Here is a 16,757-nt window from a genome sequence, read left to right as displayed (position 1 = left end):
CTTCCATCCGCGTGAACGGGATTCCATTTAGGATCCGTGTCCCGTGATTTCTGGGTTACCCGTCAAAACTCGTCGCCGGCGTCGAGTAACTTTTGCTGGTTCGATCCCGGGACCGGGTGGGTCGCCCGTGGTAAACGCCATCCAGCTAGCCTCGAGCAAACTTCCTGATCCCGTGCACCCTCGTTGGGACCCGCTATTTATAAATCAACCCCTTACGTGTTTAAATAAACGGGCGAGCGCTGGACACGTTCCGCGGGTGAGATCGAGCGACCGTACGAAATGGAACGAATCACTTTTCCACGGGAGTCGGGGCCCACTTTGTTACGTCCCCAATCTCGGCGATACATTCCTTCTGTCAGGGAGGCATAGAGGCTCGTAATTCAGCGTGGCTCGTTTGAAATCGCTCCTGCGTCCGCGCGGATAAGTGAGTGGAGGCTGAACGCATCGCGATACGTTTCCTGAATGGATAGATAGAAGCGGCAGGAGCGGCGACGATGCCGATGAGTAGGACAGTGTGTCGGTGTCGTGCGCGTTGGGCCTCGTTCTTCTCCACGTGACCTGGTCACTGGCCCACTTTGATTTCTCCTGGCCCGTCCTCACCCCCTCCGCCTCGCTCCCTCTCCCGCCGTTTCCCTCTGCCGCAGCATGCCCCTTCCGCGGTCCTTTCCTCTTTCTTTCTCGACGATCATCTTCCTCCCTGACGGTGCCTCGTCGTTTCTGGCTTCGACGAGGTCCCCTCCTCGATGGGCGATCGGTCTTCCTGGCCACGCTACCTCCACCATAAACGACCTCCACCACTGTTCCTTCTTCGACTGCCACCACCACCACCGGCGATCCTCTTCGAAGGCGCCGCTTATGACTTAGCCATGCGATTCCAGCACATGCCGTGGCACGAGGTACAACAGCCAGACAGGTACCATCCAGTTGACTAACCGGATGGACGAACGGTCGGTTCGCGGAAGAGATCGGTATTAGGATCGCGTGCAGCACGTTCGCGAGACACCGTCGTACCTCCGTGCGTCAGCTCTCCCAGCTGAATTTTGCGAGTCGCCGGTTTCGAGCTTCGAGCGATTGATTGCTCCAGCTTTCACGGCCCGAGCTCCCTCGATCGTCCGGTGTGCCGCGGCTAGGACTCCCGTGGATCCCGATAGTGCGCGTCGCCGTCCCTCGTTGTCAATCGTGCGGCAAGTTCGACGCCTCTTTTAACGGCAACCGGTGCATGGTTCGTACGGTCGAGGCTCGCGCCAAAGGCTAGTGGAGGAAGTTCAGTGAAGAAGTGCGACAGGCAGCGGAACAGCACGGGTGACAACGTGTGGGCTTGGTAAAAGACGTTCGTGCGACGTGAGAAAGGTCCTGCTTTTCTTCTGGAGGACGACCGGCGACACGATTCTCTTGGGGATTTAAAGCAACGTAATGAGACGGTTCTAACGCATCGCGTGGACGTGTCACGGTTAATACGTTGCATGGTGAGCGCTCCTTCACATTCTTAAGTTAACACTCTCGCGAAGAAACACTGATCCAATTCGAAGTATTAATTCTGCGGTTCTCTCATCCTCTCCCTAAACTTGCACTCCATTGTACTTTCGCAAAGGAAGCTTTCGAACCCTATCCCATCATCCCAACTCCACAATGGTCGATGCCATCTACCAGACGAATCTCTCCCAAATTCCCTTTGTAACTGGTAGAAGGCCGTCGGTAGAAAACTGGAGTAAACAAGGTGGTTAAGGAAATGGTAGCCTCTGGAATCGGAGTCGTTGGAAAGACGCGTCCCGGCTACCAGGAACGGTTCTCGATTCGACCCAGCCGTTCCTTCTCAAATTAACGTTCATTAGTATGCTCGGCCTACAACAAAGACCATTCCCAACTATGTCGCCTGGTTCGCGGAATATACTGTTAACCCATTCTGTTTAAACGACCGCGACGCGCGCGAATTCCCCGCCGTGTCTATCGACTCCACCGCCATCGATTCACCTGGGGAACGTGCTCGACGGGATTTCGCCGTGTCCACGTTGCGCGGCGACCCTGCCCTTCTCCGCGTTACTTCCGCCACGGGTGGACAGAGCGCGGACAATGCGATAAATATTAATGTAGAAAGTCGGATCGCTGCGACAGAAAGGAAATCGGTCGGTTCGAGATCGCAGGACCGTTTATCGGAACCAGGACGTGATCAGGAATCAGCGCGATCGTACGGAAGGTAATCTGACCGTGGAGGCAGGTGAAAGCTGGGTTTCCGAGTTTGGGCCCGCAGTAAACGAGGCGATATACATAGAATATAGAAGATCATTTGGCATGCTCCGCTGATTCGCCGCATCCTTCTTCCCTTTTCTTTCTTCTCCTTCGCTCCTCTTCGTTCGCCCGTTCCGTTCCCAACGATTTCGTCCACGCGTCGTTACCTACACGTTGCACCCTCTTAAAGACCCATTTATCGAGATTAAGCGAAACGGCCGAGTCACGCGTAATTACTGTGCGCTCGTTTTTCGTAATCGCGCTTTCGAGACGCGCGTCAGATGCAAATGCTCCTCCTTCGCTGCGTCCGTTTACCCTTCCTCTGTCGTCGCCCGCTTCCGAGGACTCTCAGCCGTGATTCCAGTAACGTCCTTTGTTCGTTCCACGCCGTTGTTCCCGCGTTTCCCTCGTTTGGCTAATGCCCGGTGAAACGTTTAAAACCCGAATCGATGACGCAAGCAGCGACATTAGCCCCGTTCCTATCGGGGGCCCAGTCTCCGCCAGCATCTATCTAGATCGGCGAATCATGGAGACTCGCACGCGGGATCCGTTACCCTAGAACGTATGATAACCTAATGGAGTTCGGCCAGAAATCCACGGTTCCGTCGGGCTGGATTCATCCGCCTGTTGGTTAATTGCCTGGTGTAACTGTCTTCAGGCGCACGGTCGCACGGATCGACGAGACCAGAAGCCGGAGAATAAAGATTTCTCGGATTGACCCCGCACAGCGTCTGACACGTAGGTACGTGGACGCGCGTGTAGCCGCGCGTGTGCACCTAACTCAGGTATGCCACGGCACCGAGTAGTGGTAAGTTGGTAACGGTTGTCAGCGAACAGACGGCTCTTGTCACTCTTTCCAATCCGGCTCGTTGATACACGCGTTTAACGCTCATTCGCGACTATTCCTGCCGCTCTATTTTCAAGGGTGTGCGCCGGCACCAGCAAGTCCTACCGTCGGGGCTGACGATAAAAGGCAGTTGCTTATCAAACGGGCGGCTGACCGTGGAATAATGACACGCTTTCGATGCCCTCGCGTGTGCCACGATCGAAATAGACCCGCGCAAATTACAGCGATGTCGCGAGATGATAGAGCAAAATCTCAGGGCACTACAGTCTAGCAGGCTTATTATCTTTTTCGTCAAGTAATCGCTGCATCGAGGAGGCATGATTCTGTAATGATGGGCTTCTGTCAGCGTGACCAGCGCGCATTAGCCGGCTTAATGCTCCCGTCCGTGTTGCTCTTGTTGCCCTACATTCGGGGACTACTTTTCGAGCCTCTTAAAATGCAGACGACGCACTGTCCCTTTCAAGTCGGTCGAAATAACCGCTTCATTTCGGCACGTAGAAACGATAGAAAGTGGTCATCGGACGTTTCTCGCGTTCCCATTCCGCCGGCCCCCGTCGCCGGGTGCTTCCGCTCCTCCCCGTTCGATCGTTGCCTCAACTTTTTGCCGGCCCAATGCAAACCGTGGACTATGAACTATCACTTTCCGCGATTCGTGCGGAGCGAAACGATCGGTCGAATCGTTCGAGGCGAACCGAGGGAAAGAGGGCGATCGGTTTTGCACGGATGGTCAGGCCCGAAGCGTCTTCAACGCCCAAGTGAAAGCAGAGAACGTCTGCGATGCCATTGGGTATGTCGTTTTGCATCACCTCGGAGCTTCTGTTGCCTTTGGGTCACTTTCTACATCGCATTGATCACGGAGTACGCCCCCGATCGGCGAGCTCACCTTTGTCTCAGCGACACGAGACCGAGAAGAACATCCAGAAGATCGAGGACTTGAAATTCCTAATGTCAGGCTCGTTCAGAGATGTAGTACCGATTTCCCAGGGATCTGGAGAGTCGAAGGGAGTTGGACAGTAGGAGTAACCGATACTGGCTGGTCCCAGGGAATCCGACTGAAAGGAGCAGAAAAGACGGTGACGATGAAGAGGAGGCGTCGGTTGGTCGGCGAGGCCACGCCAATCGGGTCACCCAGATCCAATAACGAAGAGGAGTCGAACTGAGCTTTCTCCGAGGTTCGTGTGTATACGTAGGTGTGTGCACAGAATCCTATGCACACCTGTATGCTCACGCACCTGTACACGGCCCTCCCCGGACACTGACGGACGGCCAATGAACGCGGAAGAATTTTCGAGGCACTCGAGTCTACTCTTTGACTCTTTCCCTGCGCGAGCTACGAGCCCAACATCGTGACCGTGTCCACCAGACCTCTTCCTGAGCATATAGGGTGTCCTCCTTCCGTATGCATCGTTGCTCTATTCGTATGTTTGTTTCTTTGCTTTTATTGTTTTCCTGTGTTTTAAGCAGGATGGCGTTTCAAGCTTATTTTTGCTTATATTTTATTATTATTATTATTATTATTTCGGCGGGAGAACCCTTTAATATACAAAGTTTGAACAATTCAGTACAATAAATATATATAAAATAACGTAACATAAACAGAAAAAGTAAAATAAAACGGAAAATATAAAGTAACGGGAAAAACATAACAATATAAAACGACGACATCGCCAAACAAGTGAGCGCAAATTAAGGAGATGGTAGTCTCCTAAGTACCAGTGTCCTAAACGAGGCGAAGGAGGTTAAGAAAATATTTAATTCAGCAGGGCACTGGTTTAGCTCCTCCATAGCACGATTAATGGGATCACCAGAGTAATAATGATAATTTGGGACTCGGGATACAAAAAGGGGTCTCATGAAAACAAATCCTTGCAACAAGCTCTTGACAGTTAATCTCACCGTGGAAAACTTTATAGATGAATAGTAGGTCCGAACAAACATATTGCCCAACGAACTATAAGTCCCATTTTTTTTCTTCCCTCCTCTCTCCTTCGGGTCCCAGCAGCAGCAAGCGCACCGGAAGAAAGGTGGTCACCCATCTTTCCCCAGTACACCGCCCCGCGATGTTTAACTTCGGTGATCTAACGAGAACCGGTGTTTTCCATCACGGCTACGGCCGCTGGTGAGACGTGTGTTGTTTTTTGGAGAATGCAAACGGTCCCAAATGCCAATGGTCCTCATCTTTTTCCACACTGAAACAGAGACCGAGGTGGATGAATTTTCACATTTTTCAAACACTCCACTTCGCACGATATATATTTCTCCTGCCCAGAAATTCCTGTCTGCTGTTTGGAACTTCGTTTAGAGTCGTCCATTTATCCGGAACATTTAATCCCAAGCCTGCGTCGTCTGTGGTTTTAGAGAAAACGCGTGAAATTCGCCTGGAGTAACGGGGACCCGAGTTCGCACGAGCATGTGCACCTCCGTTCGCTGCAGCCCCGCCGTGCGTCGAGCTTCAGTTTCAATTTATTGCTACAGTGCTTCGTTTTATCCGCGCTTTCGTGCACGAAACCCGTTTTACCTTTTACATTTATCCGCGGGAACGTGTTTGCGCGCCTGTATCGCCGTAAAATCTACGGAAAAATTTGAAGGAGGCGCGTTAAGGGAGCCCCGAGCGATCGTTTTATCAACAGGCCGGACGTAACGGCTGGTCGCGGATCAGAGTTCACGAACTACCGTCGGGATCCCCCGGGGATTTGGTGCGTGAAACAATGTCGAAACGGTAGCGAGCAGCCGTCCTCTGGTTAGATCCATTACCGCGGAGATTTCGTCGCAAGAGTAACCGTTAAGGATTCCTTAAGAACAGAGGGATCGTTAAGGGTAAATTGCCCTCGCTGGTTCTTCGGGCTCGTTTTTGTCGCGATCGAAACTGCTTGGGACCGACGAGCGAGTCACGGAACGGTTCGAAGGAAAGTGACTTCCGCGTATTCACGCGTGTGCGACCGGCTCGTATCTCGCGTGAACAAACGACAAACGAAAGGGAACGATTGTCAGGCTGTATCGGCGCGATACCTTCTCACAGGCTAACGAGACGGCCTGTAATTGATTGTATCGAGTGGAGGCGCAGAAGGAACAAAAGTGTCCACTTTCCCTGCGACGTCGTTGCAGGGAAAACGCTTGTCGCGCTGAGCTAAGCTGACGGGGGAGAAGAACGAGGCGGGAAATTGCGATTCGTACTGCTGGAAAAGATGACGCCTGTCCGCGCGCTGCTGCGCGTTTCGTAAACAACGGAAAATGAATTTCGCTTCTACTGTTCCAATGAATTGTCACGAGTCCCGCACGCACGTTCGTGCGGCGTCTCGCGTGCGAGTAATGACGTCTCGCGGCCTGAAGAAACGAAGCACGATGAATAAGACGAGGAATCGATAATTGATAGTAACGGTACCATCTTCGACTCTCGGATTCCTGTTGGCTGCCTGCCGCTTCTAAGGACGAAGGAAATTATCGGCGGACGCGTGAAGAGAAAACGAAACGTCTGCTGAGCGTGTAGGCGTATCACTTGTCGTCTAGGAGCAGGCCTGTTAAATCTTTGAGATAACGAGCGTGTCGCACGATCGACTGGCGGGTCTGCGGGGAATTCAATGAAATATTAATTCCAACTTCTTGTTGCTAAGAGGGTCAGAGGCACGCTGAAGAATAGAGCAGCGATGGGGGAATTGGTAACTGGGTTACCGGTGTCTTCTTGAAGCAACGTTGAAGCGATCAGCCCCTCTCGCTCTCTTCGTCTTTCTCACGGCCCCTTTCCTCCCTTTCTCTCTACCTCCTTCTCTCTTTTTCTCTCTTCCCTCCCACCTGGTGTGGACGTAAGGATACCTCGAAGAGAGTCGGCTCCTCGTTCCCTTCATTCCTCCTCATCATCGTTCTCGCTCCGCTGTTTAGCATTATACGGCCGTAGTAATACGTAGAACGCCTCGCACGCCTCTGGTCTGGCTCTGTAACGGGATTTCGGAGCACGTAGGGACACCGTGGACTGCTCACCTTCGAGAAACGCACGTGCACGCGAGGCGTGTAAATCTCGGCGAGCATCGCGAGATGAGGAAACTCGGGAGACGGACCCAAATGCTTCTCAACCGTCTTTCATCGAATCTCCACGCTACGCCTCTTATCGTCCACGACCATCTCGATCCTCGGATTGATACGCGATGCAACAGAATGATACTGTTTCTCTTCTTAACGAGCACTTGGCAAAACTGACACGTTACGCTCCATTTCTCAACAGACATTCAAAGTACTTCGTTAAGAAAGTTTAAGGGACGTTAGACGGCTATCGCTTATGTTATAAATGTAAACTCGTTAATCATTTCTACGGCGTTTCGCGTAATCCATAGTTCCCCTCAGCAAACTAATATAATCCTCTGTTGCAGATGGCTGTCGGGAAGACTATCCAATTATTCCTCGTCATCCTTTCTTCGACGTCAGTCATTTCGCGCTCCCACGTGGCTCAAACTCAAGGTAACGATTACATTATGTAATAAACGAGCGGGTGCAAATAGAGGATGAAAGATTCGCGTCGCGGGAATACGTAGATCGCGACGTTACGCATAAAATGTTTAAGGGGGTAGTGGACTATTGGATACGTGAAATCGTTAGTTTCTTTGACGCTAAATTACTTGGATACCAAATAATCGTTATAATCGTGCTTTTCACAATCTACTGTGGCCACGTTTGCGAGTAATTACCAAAAAGAAAATCGTCAAAATATATAAAATTGTCTAAGTTATTAATCGTTGAAGATAGCCAATCATCTGAGAGCAAAATGCTTTGGCACGAGTACCTACTTTATACACCAAAATCTACAGAGTGGAACTTTGCCGATGAATTTGAACAAAAATTCTGAAAGTTAGACACGAATCAATTTTTCCCCAAATTTTTACGGAAAGAAATCGCCTTTAATCAGTTGTAAAATGTTTCACAAACATTCAATGTTGATGCCGAAATTCCACTCTGTAGAGGAAGCAATTCTACACACCCAGTAAAAATTTCAAGCGAAAATATTCATTGGTTCAAGAGTTATGATACACACCGTGTCTGAAAATAGTGTTTCGAGAAAAACGGCTTCAAAATTAAGTCCCCTATGCCAATATCGTTCTGCGAGGCCGTTACTCGATCGACGGTGCACTCAATTACATTCGCTACTATAACTCCTACAATTATTTGAATTTCTGTTTAAAATGTTCATAAAGGATAAGCCTTCAGAATCGGTAACAAAGTCCAATTTTTGAAGCTGAAATAGTCCACTACCCTCTTAACGGGATGGTTTAAGTACGCGACGCCTCAGAGGTACGGAAACACTGTGCACCGTGGAATACGCAGTTGGTGACCTTTGACTTTCACGGGTCCACGGAAAAAAGTTCCGATCCCGTCCCTTTGTCGAGATTCATCTACCCTCTCCCGACGCGTAGGGGTTGAACCCAGCGATAAAAGCCAGGGAGATCGAGCTTCTCAAAGGGATAAGTAAAACGCGATGTCAGACCCGTTAGAAACTCCAAACGGTCGTCCACGATCGTGATTACAGCTACGTAATTCTTACGCCCACAGTCTATGGTTCTACACGAATGTATAAACAGTATTTTAATTAGCAACCGGACGAATCGATACTGCCCGCGATCCCCGCGCCACTCTTAATAAAGAGTAACGCGAAGAAAATGTCGAGGGTCAATGCAAAAGAGTTGCACTCGCGATGGAATCCGACGTTCCCCAGCCTCTGCTTCCGTTCATCGCGTGTACTCGCGCTCCTCGCTGGCGAGCCGTTCAGCCAACGCGGCCCCGCGGACGCGTGAATTGTTTGCGGGGCCCGTAATTGCGCGTGTCAACGCGACAAACACACACACGCCTGTTCCCACGCCTGCTTCCCGGCCGAAGGTTCCCAGAATCTTCAGCAGTGATTCCGCAAATTATGCACGGGTCCGTCGGAGCTTCGCGTTTCAATGGCCTGGCGGCATCGTTTATGCATACGCCTGTGTACACACCGGGGCACGCGAGTTTTTCGAATCGCGCGAACCAACACTGACACCGAATTCCACTTACGTCTCGCTTCCTTTCGAAAGTCGCGAATTCCAACGAGCGCGAGTACGGGCGCGCGTCTCTCATAGCGAGGGCACGCTCGCGCGTTCCCGATGCACACGACAGAAATTTATTTCAGAACGTTCTTCCCCCCCTCCCAAACGGGACAGGCATACACTGCCGTAATTCGCGCTCCGAATTCGAGGCAGCCCGCGCTCGACGCACGAACTTGACGAGCACGCCACGCGTGTCCGATAAACGGGACGAGTACAGAGAGCCGCCTTATTGGAGCAGCTTTAATGATGCAAATCCTAAGCGTATTCCCCGGGTGACCACGCGCTCGTGGCTTCGTTAGCCAATGCGGGCGCTTATCTCGCTGGTGCTTTTCACCACTTTCGCATTTTCATTTCCCAACTCGGATCGAGACTTATAATTGCTTCAAAGGGTTCGTTTCTTCGATGGTTCCGCGTTTACCTGAGAGGACTTAAGTACGCGGCGGAGCATTTATTCAGATCTTGTTGGGAAACGTAGATTTTGAAATTCCAAAGCGAGAGTATCGGCTAGGGACGAGGTGGACGTTGGCCACGGCAAAGTGGGAATTTAACGACGCGCTGGGGATGCAAGCAGAAGTTTCAACGAAGCCCCTCGACCGCTCGATTTAACTCGATTTTACGTCCGACGGGTGACTGAGAAATATGCTCGCGCTTTGCGACGAAATTCTGGCTCGTTAGCCGAGCAGCACGCGATATTCCTATTATTCCGGTCGCGCCGCTGTAAACCTGCCCAACGAGCCACCGCAATCGATTCGGCAGCGTTTGCGGGCTTATCGAAAAGAATGCCAGATATTTTTATCGCTAACCCGGTACTTTTAACGCTCCTCTTAACGCTAGCCTGCGTTAAGGGAAATATACGGGTCATGCTATCCACTCGCCTGAAGGTAAAAAACAGTGGACGCAAGAATACTTCCAAAGGTTTCCTCGTGCGTTTTAGTACACACGTCGGAGATAGTGGATCATCGCGCCAATTCCATTTAGTTGGTAGCAATCTAATCCGAAGTCTCCCAAGCGAGCAGCCTTGCAAAGTTTATAATTCCTGAGAAACCGGCGAAGTAGCAGGAATTCGAATGAATCGGTTCGTTCATTGCCGGGCCGAGTTGTCGTTATCCGCGACACAGTTCGGAGCAAAACGAAAGCCTGCGACAAATAAAGAAAAAAGAATCTGGAACGCCGGAAGGATCCTGACAAGCACTACGGACGATTCACGGAGTAGGTCATTATATCGGTAGTATGCAGGCATATAAGGAGGCACGTACAAAGCCTACATGCCTGCTCGCCTATGCCTCAGTCACCTGAGCATAACCGATCACGCTAAATGCTCGCTGTTGTAAATATAAAAGAACCCAAGGAAAAAATCCGTCGATTACAAATTTGCCCGCTACCGGCGAAACTTGCGGCTAAGCGGAGAATTCGGGACGGCTGTAACCCGATTTGCATGACTGTAGAACTCGTCGAATACCTCGGTCGAATACCAAACGAGCTCACCTTCGTGCGACTTGCGACTAATTGCTGCGGTGCACCTCAGTTGGAATAATAAAGACCTGTCGCGGTGAACCGGTATCGTGCTAGTAAAAAAATGAGCCCTCGATGAGAATGCGACGATTACCTATTTAATTAGTTAACGTTGTAGCGAGTAGAATAATTAAGTTTGTCATGTTTTGTAGGCAGAAGGCTGTTCGGAGGCTACAGGATAGTGCCGAAAGCGTGCCAGCCAACGATCCCATCGCGAGTGAAGTCAAGCGAGCCGGCGATATGCATGTTCAACTACGAATGCTCCCGTCGAAATGGACAAGTGGTCGGCGCGTGCATGGACGGCTTCCTCTTTGGCGCGTGCTGTCAGCTGCCGTCGAAGTATTCAGCTCATGGCAATCCCGAGAAAATGCCAAGTAACGATGAGATATTCAACGTGCACGAGATCGACCACGTGCCGGACATCCCGATCCTATTAAATTCGGACGGGACGCCGCTCGGAATGACGGTCTCCCAGGAGACGGGTGTCAAAGCTGAGACGCCTGGTATGTCTTCTAATCAGTTGAGCAGCGCGGGGACCACGTACACAAAAATCACTACGTTCGACGCGCCGTCCACCACTGCTAGACCACCGTCCAGCGTTTCGCATATCATGGACAGCATCCAGAACGCGGAAAAACCACAGTTACCCGCTCAGCCGGATATAAGCCACCTCGAAGAAGATTTCCCAGCTCTGCTAGGCCAGCAGAGCATCTTGGACGACCTGGGCCTCCCAGGATTGCTCAGTCACTCCGACGCCAGCAACGACATACAGAATCACCAAGACAATCCCGCGATTAATCCGGTTACCACTCTGCTCAGTCCCGACCAGATACTTCAGATAGCCGATCCGGTTGATCAGCTACCTGCCTTGTTCTCTCAGGGATTGGGTCAGAGCAATCACAGTTCGGCCGAGACGATACTGCTGAACGAGAATGGGACCACGTTGAACGAGCCCCACAGCCCTGACGATTTCTTCAAGCCCAGCGTCGAGACATCACCCAGCACCACTCCCAGGCCCAAAGTCACCGAAGGTCTAACGCTGATGCAAACTAAGAAGAAGCCTTCGTACGGCACTACGTATCAGAGTGGCCCTACCACCCAGTGGGTCAAGTTCCCCGATCACTCGGTCTCCTCCATGACTAATTCGATGTCCTCCGCCCTCGACGAGCACAAGTTCAGCACGTCGTCGATGACGAAATTGCCGGTTGTCACGCAAATGTACGCGAACACGCAAAGACTCACGACTGCCTCTCCCATTTTAGAAACCGGAGTCGGTGACTTTGCAAAGATCAGTACGATAGAGGAGAGGGTGTCCACGAAGAACGTGCAGGCCCTAGGCTCCACTGACGAAAGAACCACCACACCAATGACCACTCTTAGCGACGACAGGGAAGACCTGGTGAGAGTTCCTACGATCACCTACGGCACGACGTCAGGCAACAAGAAGAACGACGCCGTAGATAAAGAGGAGCTGGCGATTAATCACATAATCTCCATTCTGAACGACACGAAACCAGGCTCAGGCACCACTATTCAATCCCCCAACTCGTCCATCAATAAGTGGGTCAGCATCGACGAAACCTCCAAGCCGTCCTTGGTCAGAATCTCCACGAAACCTCCAGTCCCCGGACCTGTCACTACCCAGTCGTTCCCTTACATCTTCTACAAACCGGCGCAATCGTCCAATTACTACAATTACGAGACAGTGTCCACGGAGACCGCTCATTCGAGACCATCGACTCAGTCCACTTTCCCTAGTACCAGCAGCTTCAGTCACTCTACCAAAACGACTACGAACCCTCCTGCACCCACAGTCATAGTTCTAGGCCCCCTTGAAACGGAATTCACCGTAGAGACTACTCAGAAAACGGCTACGAAGAAGCCACTCACGGAAGCTGTTAAATACACCCCGACAGCTGCCAGGCCTACGGCAGGACTGATAAGACCTGGCCCACTTACCACAAAGAAACCCAGCGTTTCTACCACGATCACGCACAATATCAGCACGGTGATTTCGAACGTAGCTACCAACAACGTCGTTTCCACGAGCTTCTTCAGCGTCAACGTGAAGGACGGAACCACTTCGAGGCCGACCGTGAGCAACAACTACAGCACGGAGTCGGTCGTTGCCGAGTCTGTGCAGAATTTCGAGAAAGTGCCGACGAGGAGACCCACGATTTGGACTACTCTCGCTCCGTGGTCCGACAAGCCCAGCTTCTACTTGAAACCGTCTACGCCATCCTTCGTCTTTCCAAACGATAGAGACACCAGTGTGCCACCAACGACAGGTGTCAAAACGACCACTCCCCTTCCGCACTGCGACGACGAGACAGCCGCACCAGACGACCTGATCAATTTCCCACCCGTTCGAAATCCGAATCTCAACATTTCCTCGCCCATCTCGCAGCAAGAGAAGCCAACCATCGCCGAGGCCTTCAACAACACGGGCTACCCTGATATCGAGATCATAAGTGAAAATGATATTCCCACGCCGACGTTCATCGAGGATGACGTCTTGTCCAACAAAGTCGACACGTTCGTGGACAAGATCGTGCAGTCCCTGCAAGGCAACTTCCAGGTCTGTATCCATGTATTATTTAGTTGAATTAACATACATTTACCAACGTTTAAAATTATCATGTTCCTCATCAGGATCTCAAAGATATTGTTTACAAACGCGTCAACGCGACATCCACTCCGCCACCCACCGCGACGAAGAGACCGAGCACCACCACGAAGAAACCCGTGCGGAAGCCTGCGTCAACGACGAAGCCTTCCTTCACGACAACAAAGAGACCAGCGACCACGAAGAGGCCAGTGAATCGCCTAACGACATCGAAGCCGCCATTATCCGAGAAACCAGTCCGTCCATCGAAACCGACTACTTTGAAACCGAAACCGACCACGGCGACTGGCGTCACCACGAAGAAACCCCAGTCCACGACGAAACGTACCAGACCAACTAGAAGGCCCACCACAACGCCAGCTACCAGCACGGAAGCTGTAGTTTTCGAAGAAGAAGAAGAAACTAGTCCCTCTACTACGCTGGAAGCTACCACGAGCTCGCAGACTCCGTTCTCGTCCCACCTTCGTTCGCGTAAGTGTCCGCGCTGTCTGTGCGATCGCTGGAAACTTCATTGCCCATGCTCGTTCGTTTCACAGGATGCGGCATGAGACCTCTGGTCAGGGCAGGCAAGATAGTCGGTGGCAAAGGAGCGAACTTCGGCGCATGGCCGTGGCAAGTGTTGATCCGCGAAGCCACCTGGCTCGGCCTCTTCACGAAAAATAAGTGCGGCGGGGTTCTGATCACGGACAAGTACGTCATAACCGCTGCCCACTGTCAGCCAGGGTAAGAGACTCGTAATTTCTTTCCGCCCAGTGCTCCTCTGAAATTCTTTAGAGTTTAAATGATTCACATCTTGATGAACTTCGCGCAGATTTCTGGCGAGCCTTGTAGCCGTTTTGGGAGAGTTCGATCTGTCCGGCGAATTGGAAGAGAAGCGCAGCATGACTAGGAACGTCAAGCGAATCGTCACCTACAGAGGCTACGATCCTGCGACGTTCGAGAACGACTTGGCCCTCCTGGAGCTGGAATCGCCGGTGCAATTCGACGACCACATCGTGCCGATCTGTATGCCGGAGGAAGGCATAGACTTCACTGGTAGAATGGCCACTGTCACTGGCTGGGGGCGGCTCAAATACAGTGAGTACCTTAGTCTCGTGGCATTTGCAGAAACACGTCGAAGGTTCTACGTGTTCTAACGATTGGCGATTCACAGATGGCGGCGTGCCCTCCATTCTGCAGGAAGTCCAAGTGCCCATAATAAAGAATTCAGTTTGTCAAGAAATGTTCCAAACAGCTGGGCACTCTAAGCTGATTCTCGATAGCTTCTTGTGCGCTGGGTACGCTAACGGCCAGAGGGATTCTTGCGAGGTACTTTTAGAACAATTTAATTACCTGCTGCGAGCCATTAGCTTATTACGTTCGGCATCCTTGACCGCTTTGCAACTAATTTTATTCCCTTCGAATTTTGCGTGAAACCTTGCCATTATTCTTCAGGGCGACAGCGGCGGGCCGCTAGTAATGCAGCGGCCAGACGGAAGATGGTTTCTGGTCGGCACGGTGTCGCATGGAATAAAGTGCGCTGCACCCTATCTTCCGGGTGTCTACATGAGGACAGCCTACTTCAAACCGTGGCTGGAAGGTGTTACCGGACTCTGAGCAACAGGAGATCCTGCGTTTCCTGGACAAGACGACAGGCACTGACGATTCCGTGCCGCTTGTATAAATGTACAAAGGAAGACTAATTTATTTCCTCCGGAGTAGATTGAAGAATACTGGTTAAGAGACTTTTAAGAAGCGACAAATACGAATGCGTTCCCACTACTATTTCCAACTTCGAATAACTTTAGCAACCAGTATAGAAGCTGAGGATCAACGATACGGAAGAGCAATCGTCGGTTATTCAAATAGTATGGTTCAATCGCTCGACGGCGAGTACTTCAGGACATTTTTATCGATATACGAGAGATTAATTCGTATTTATGTGTATTCAAGCACTGAACGTGTGTGTTGCGTGTACATATACGCGAGTACTATACGTATACAGTTACAAGTTTGCTAGCCTTATTTATTTCGTTGTTAGCTGTTATTTATTAAACTCATTTTTATACGAGATAACGGCCTTTCCTTTCCACCCCGATTGCGCGTTAACGAAAAGGAACGTTTGCCCGGCAAGAATTACGGCCGTGCGAAGTAGAAATTACGTCAGAGGTGTTCCTGCGCAAGGAGGTTTCCTCGATTCACACGAAAATACGGTGTAAACCTGCCAGATACCAATCTTCACGCGACCCTACGCACCTGTTCAATAATTAGCGAGCTGTGCGTGTTAACGCTACAAAGTTCAGCCATCGCGGACGAAGTTTCTTGGAAGTCTGAAACCTGTTACGTCCCTTAACACGCGACAGTTAATCCCAGGTAATGCAGCTACCCGCCCAGGGTGCAACACATGCATTATTTTCGCGAGCACGGCGAGGGGGACGTTAAAAATGTTCCATTTCAATTTCCTTCATTGATAAACGGAGACCCAGTGAAACGCGCGATCCGCGGTTATAAATAGGTATTACGCGATGCAACGTAAGTGGTACACTTTGGCATTTCCACGGACAGGTGGTCGTGTTATTTACAACAAATCTCTGACGTAAAAAGCACGGTTTACAAGGAATCTGGAATGATCGAGGGAAACTGACAAGCTCTTTTTATCATCCCTTAAATATCCACTGAATCGCTTAGTAGATATATAAATTGGGTAGGGTAGACCGGGGGCGGTAGTAACACTTTGACTTTGGAATACGCTTACGCAAAAACTATTACAGTTACAGCAACGGTTTTTTTTTACGAAAATGTTACTTACTCGTCTGACATTATTCGAGCCACAACAGTTTCGCTGTATGTCAAGTAATATTCCGATTATTAATAAAAAATGAGAAGCGGAGAAAGTGTTACAACCGTCCCTGACCCCGGGTAGGTTGTAACACTGCGTGGAGTCGATAGTAGCACAAATTTAACATAACAAAATTAAAATATTTATTGATTTTAATTATAATAATAAATGAAAAAAATTCAATTTATAACCAATCATGCGGTGTTGCCATTGTGGCAGAAATAGAAAATGTTTTGGCTGGTGCATCCTTCGTGTGATGAATCCTTACATTCAGTACATTGCACCCATTTTTTATTTGGTTTGCTTGTACTGTGCTATAGGATTCCACGCAAACAAGACAATATTTTTAATCTTCTTTGTCACTATACGGTTCTGTCCCGGTACAACCGACCCCTACTGCCGATGTTACAATCGCCCCCGACCAGGTTTTTGAACTTAAATTATAAATTTTGATAAACGAGACACTTGAAAGTGATAAGTAACGATCAGTATTACTTTACAAATGGCCAGATTAAATATTAAAAAATAGAGAAAACACGTACTTGTAAAGGGAGTGTTTATATTACAATTTTAAATCAGTAAGGAAAAGTTACTTTAGGGTATCGAAAAGTTATTTTCTTCACTATGCATGTCTATTGTGTATCTATACTGCTAGGATATGGATGTGTGTAT

At 50.1% G+C, this 16,757-nt stretch overlaps 2 protein-coding genes across 3 annotated transcripts in view; one reads left to right on the top strand and one right to left on the bottom strand.

Annotated features, from left to right (window-relative positions):
• The window catches only part of Npf (neuropeptide F), a 58,662-nt gene that overhangs the window by 36,513 nt on the left and 5,392 nt on the right, over positions 1–16,757 (bottom strand). The gene's annotated exons all lie outside the window — the stretch shown is intronic.
• On the top strand, positions 1,084–15,517 carry Flz (transmembrane serine protease filzig). Of its 2 annotated transcripts, XM_076823213.1 has the most exons (8): positions 1,084–1,466; positions 7,435–7,522; positions 10,794–13,219; positions 13,294–13,738; positions 13,804–13,990; positions 14,079–14,344; positions 14,421–14,575; positions 14,702–15,517. In XM_076823213.1, the coding sequence occupies exons 1-8, from the start codon at positions 1,464–1,466 to the stop codon at positions 14,861–14,863; spliced, it is 3,732 nt and encodes a 1,243-aa protein (XP_076679328.1). In that variant the 5' UTR covers positions 1,084–1,463; the 3' UTR covers positions 14,864–15,517. The 2 variants fall into 2 exon arrangements, with proteins under 2 accessions (XP_076679328.1, XP_076679329.1); XM_076823214.1 differs by lacking the exon at positions 1,084–1,466 and having other exon boundaries at positions 7,370–7,522.

Source organism: Andrena cerasifolii, chromosome 11 (genome assembly GCF_050908995.1).
Source record: "Andrena cerasifolii isolate SP2316 chromosome 11, iyAndCera1_principal, whole genome shotgun sequence".
NCBI lineage: Eukaryota > Metazoa > Arthropoda > Insecta > Hymenoptera > Andrenidae > Andrena > Andrena cerasifolii.
The sequence above is the reverse complement of the archived record's forward strand: the minus strand, read 5'-3'. Positions and strand labels throughout refer to the sequence as shown.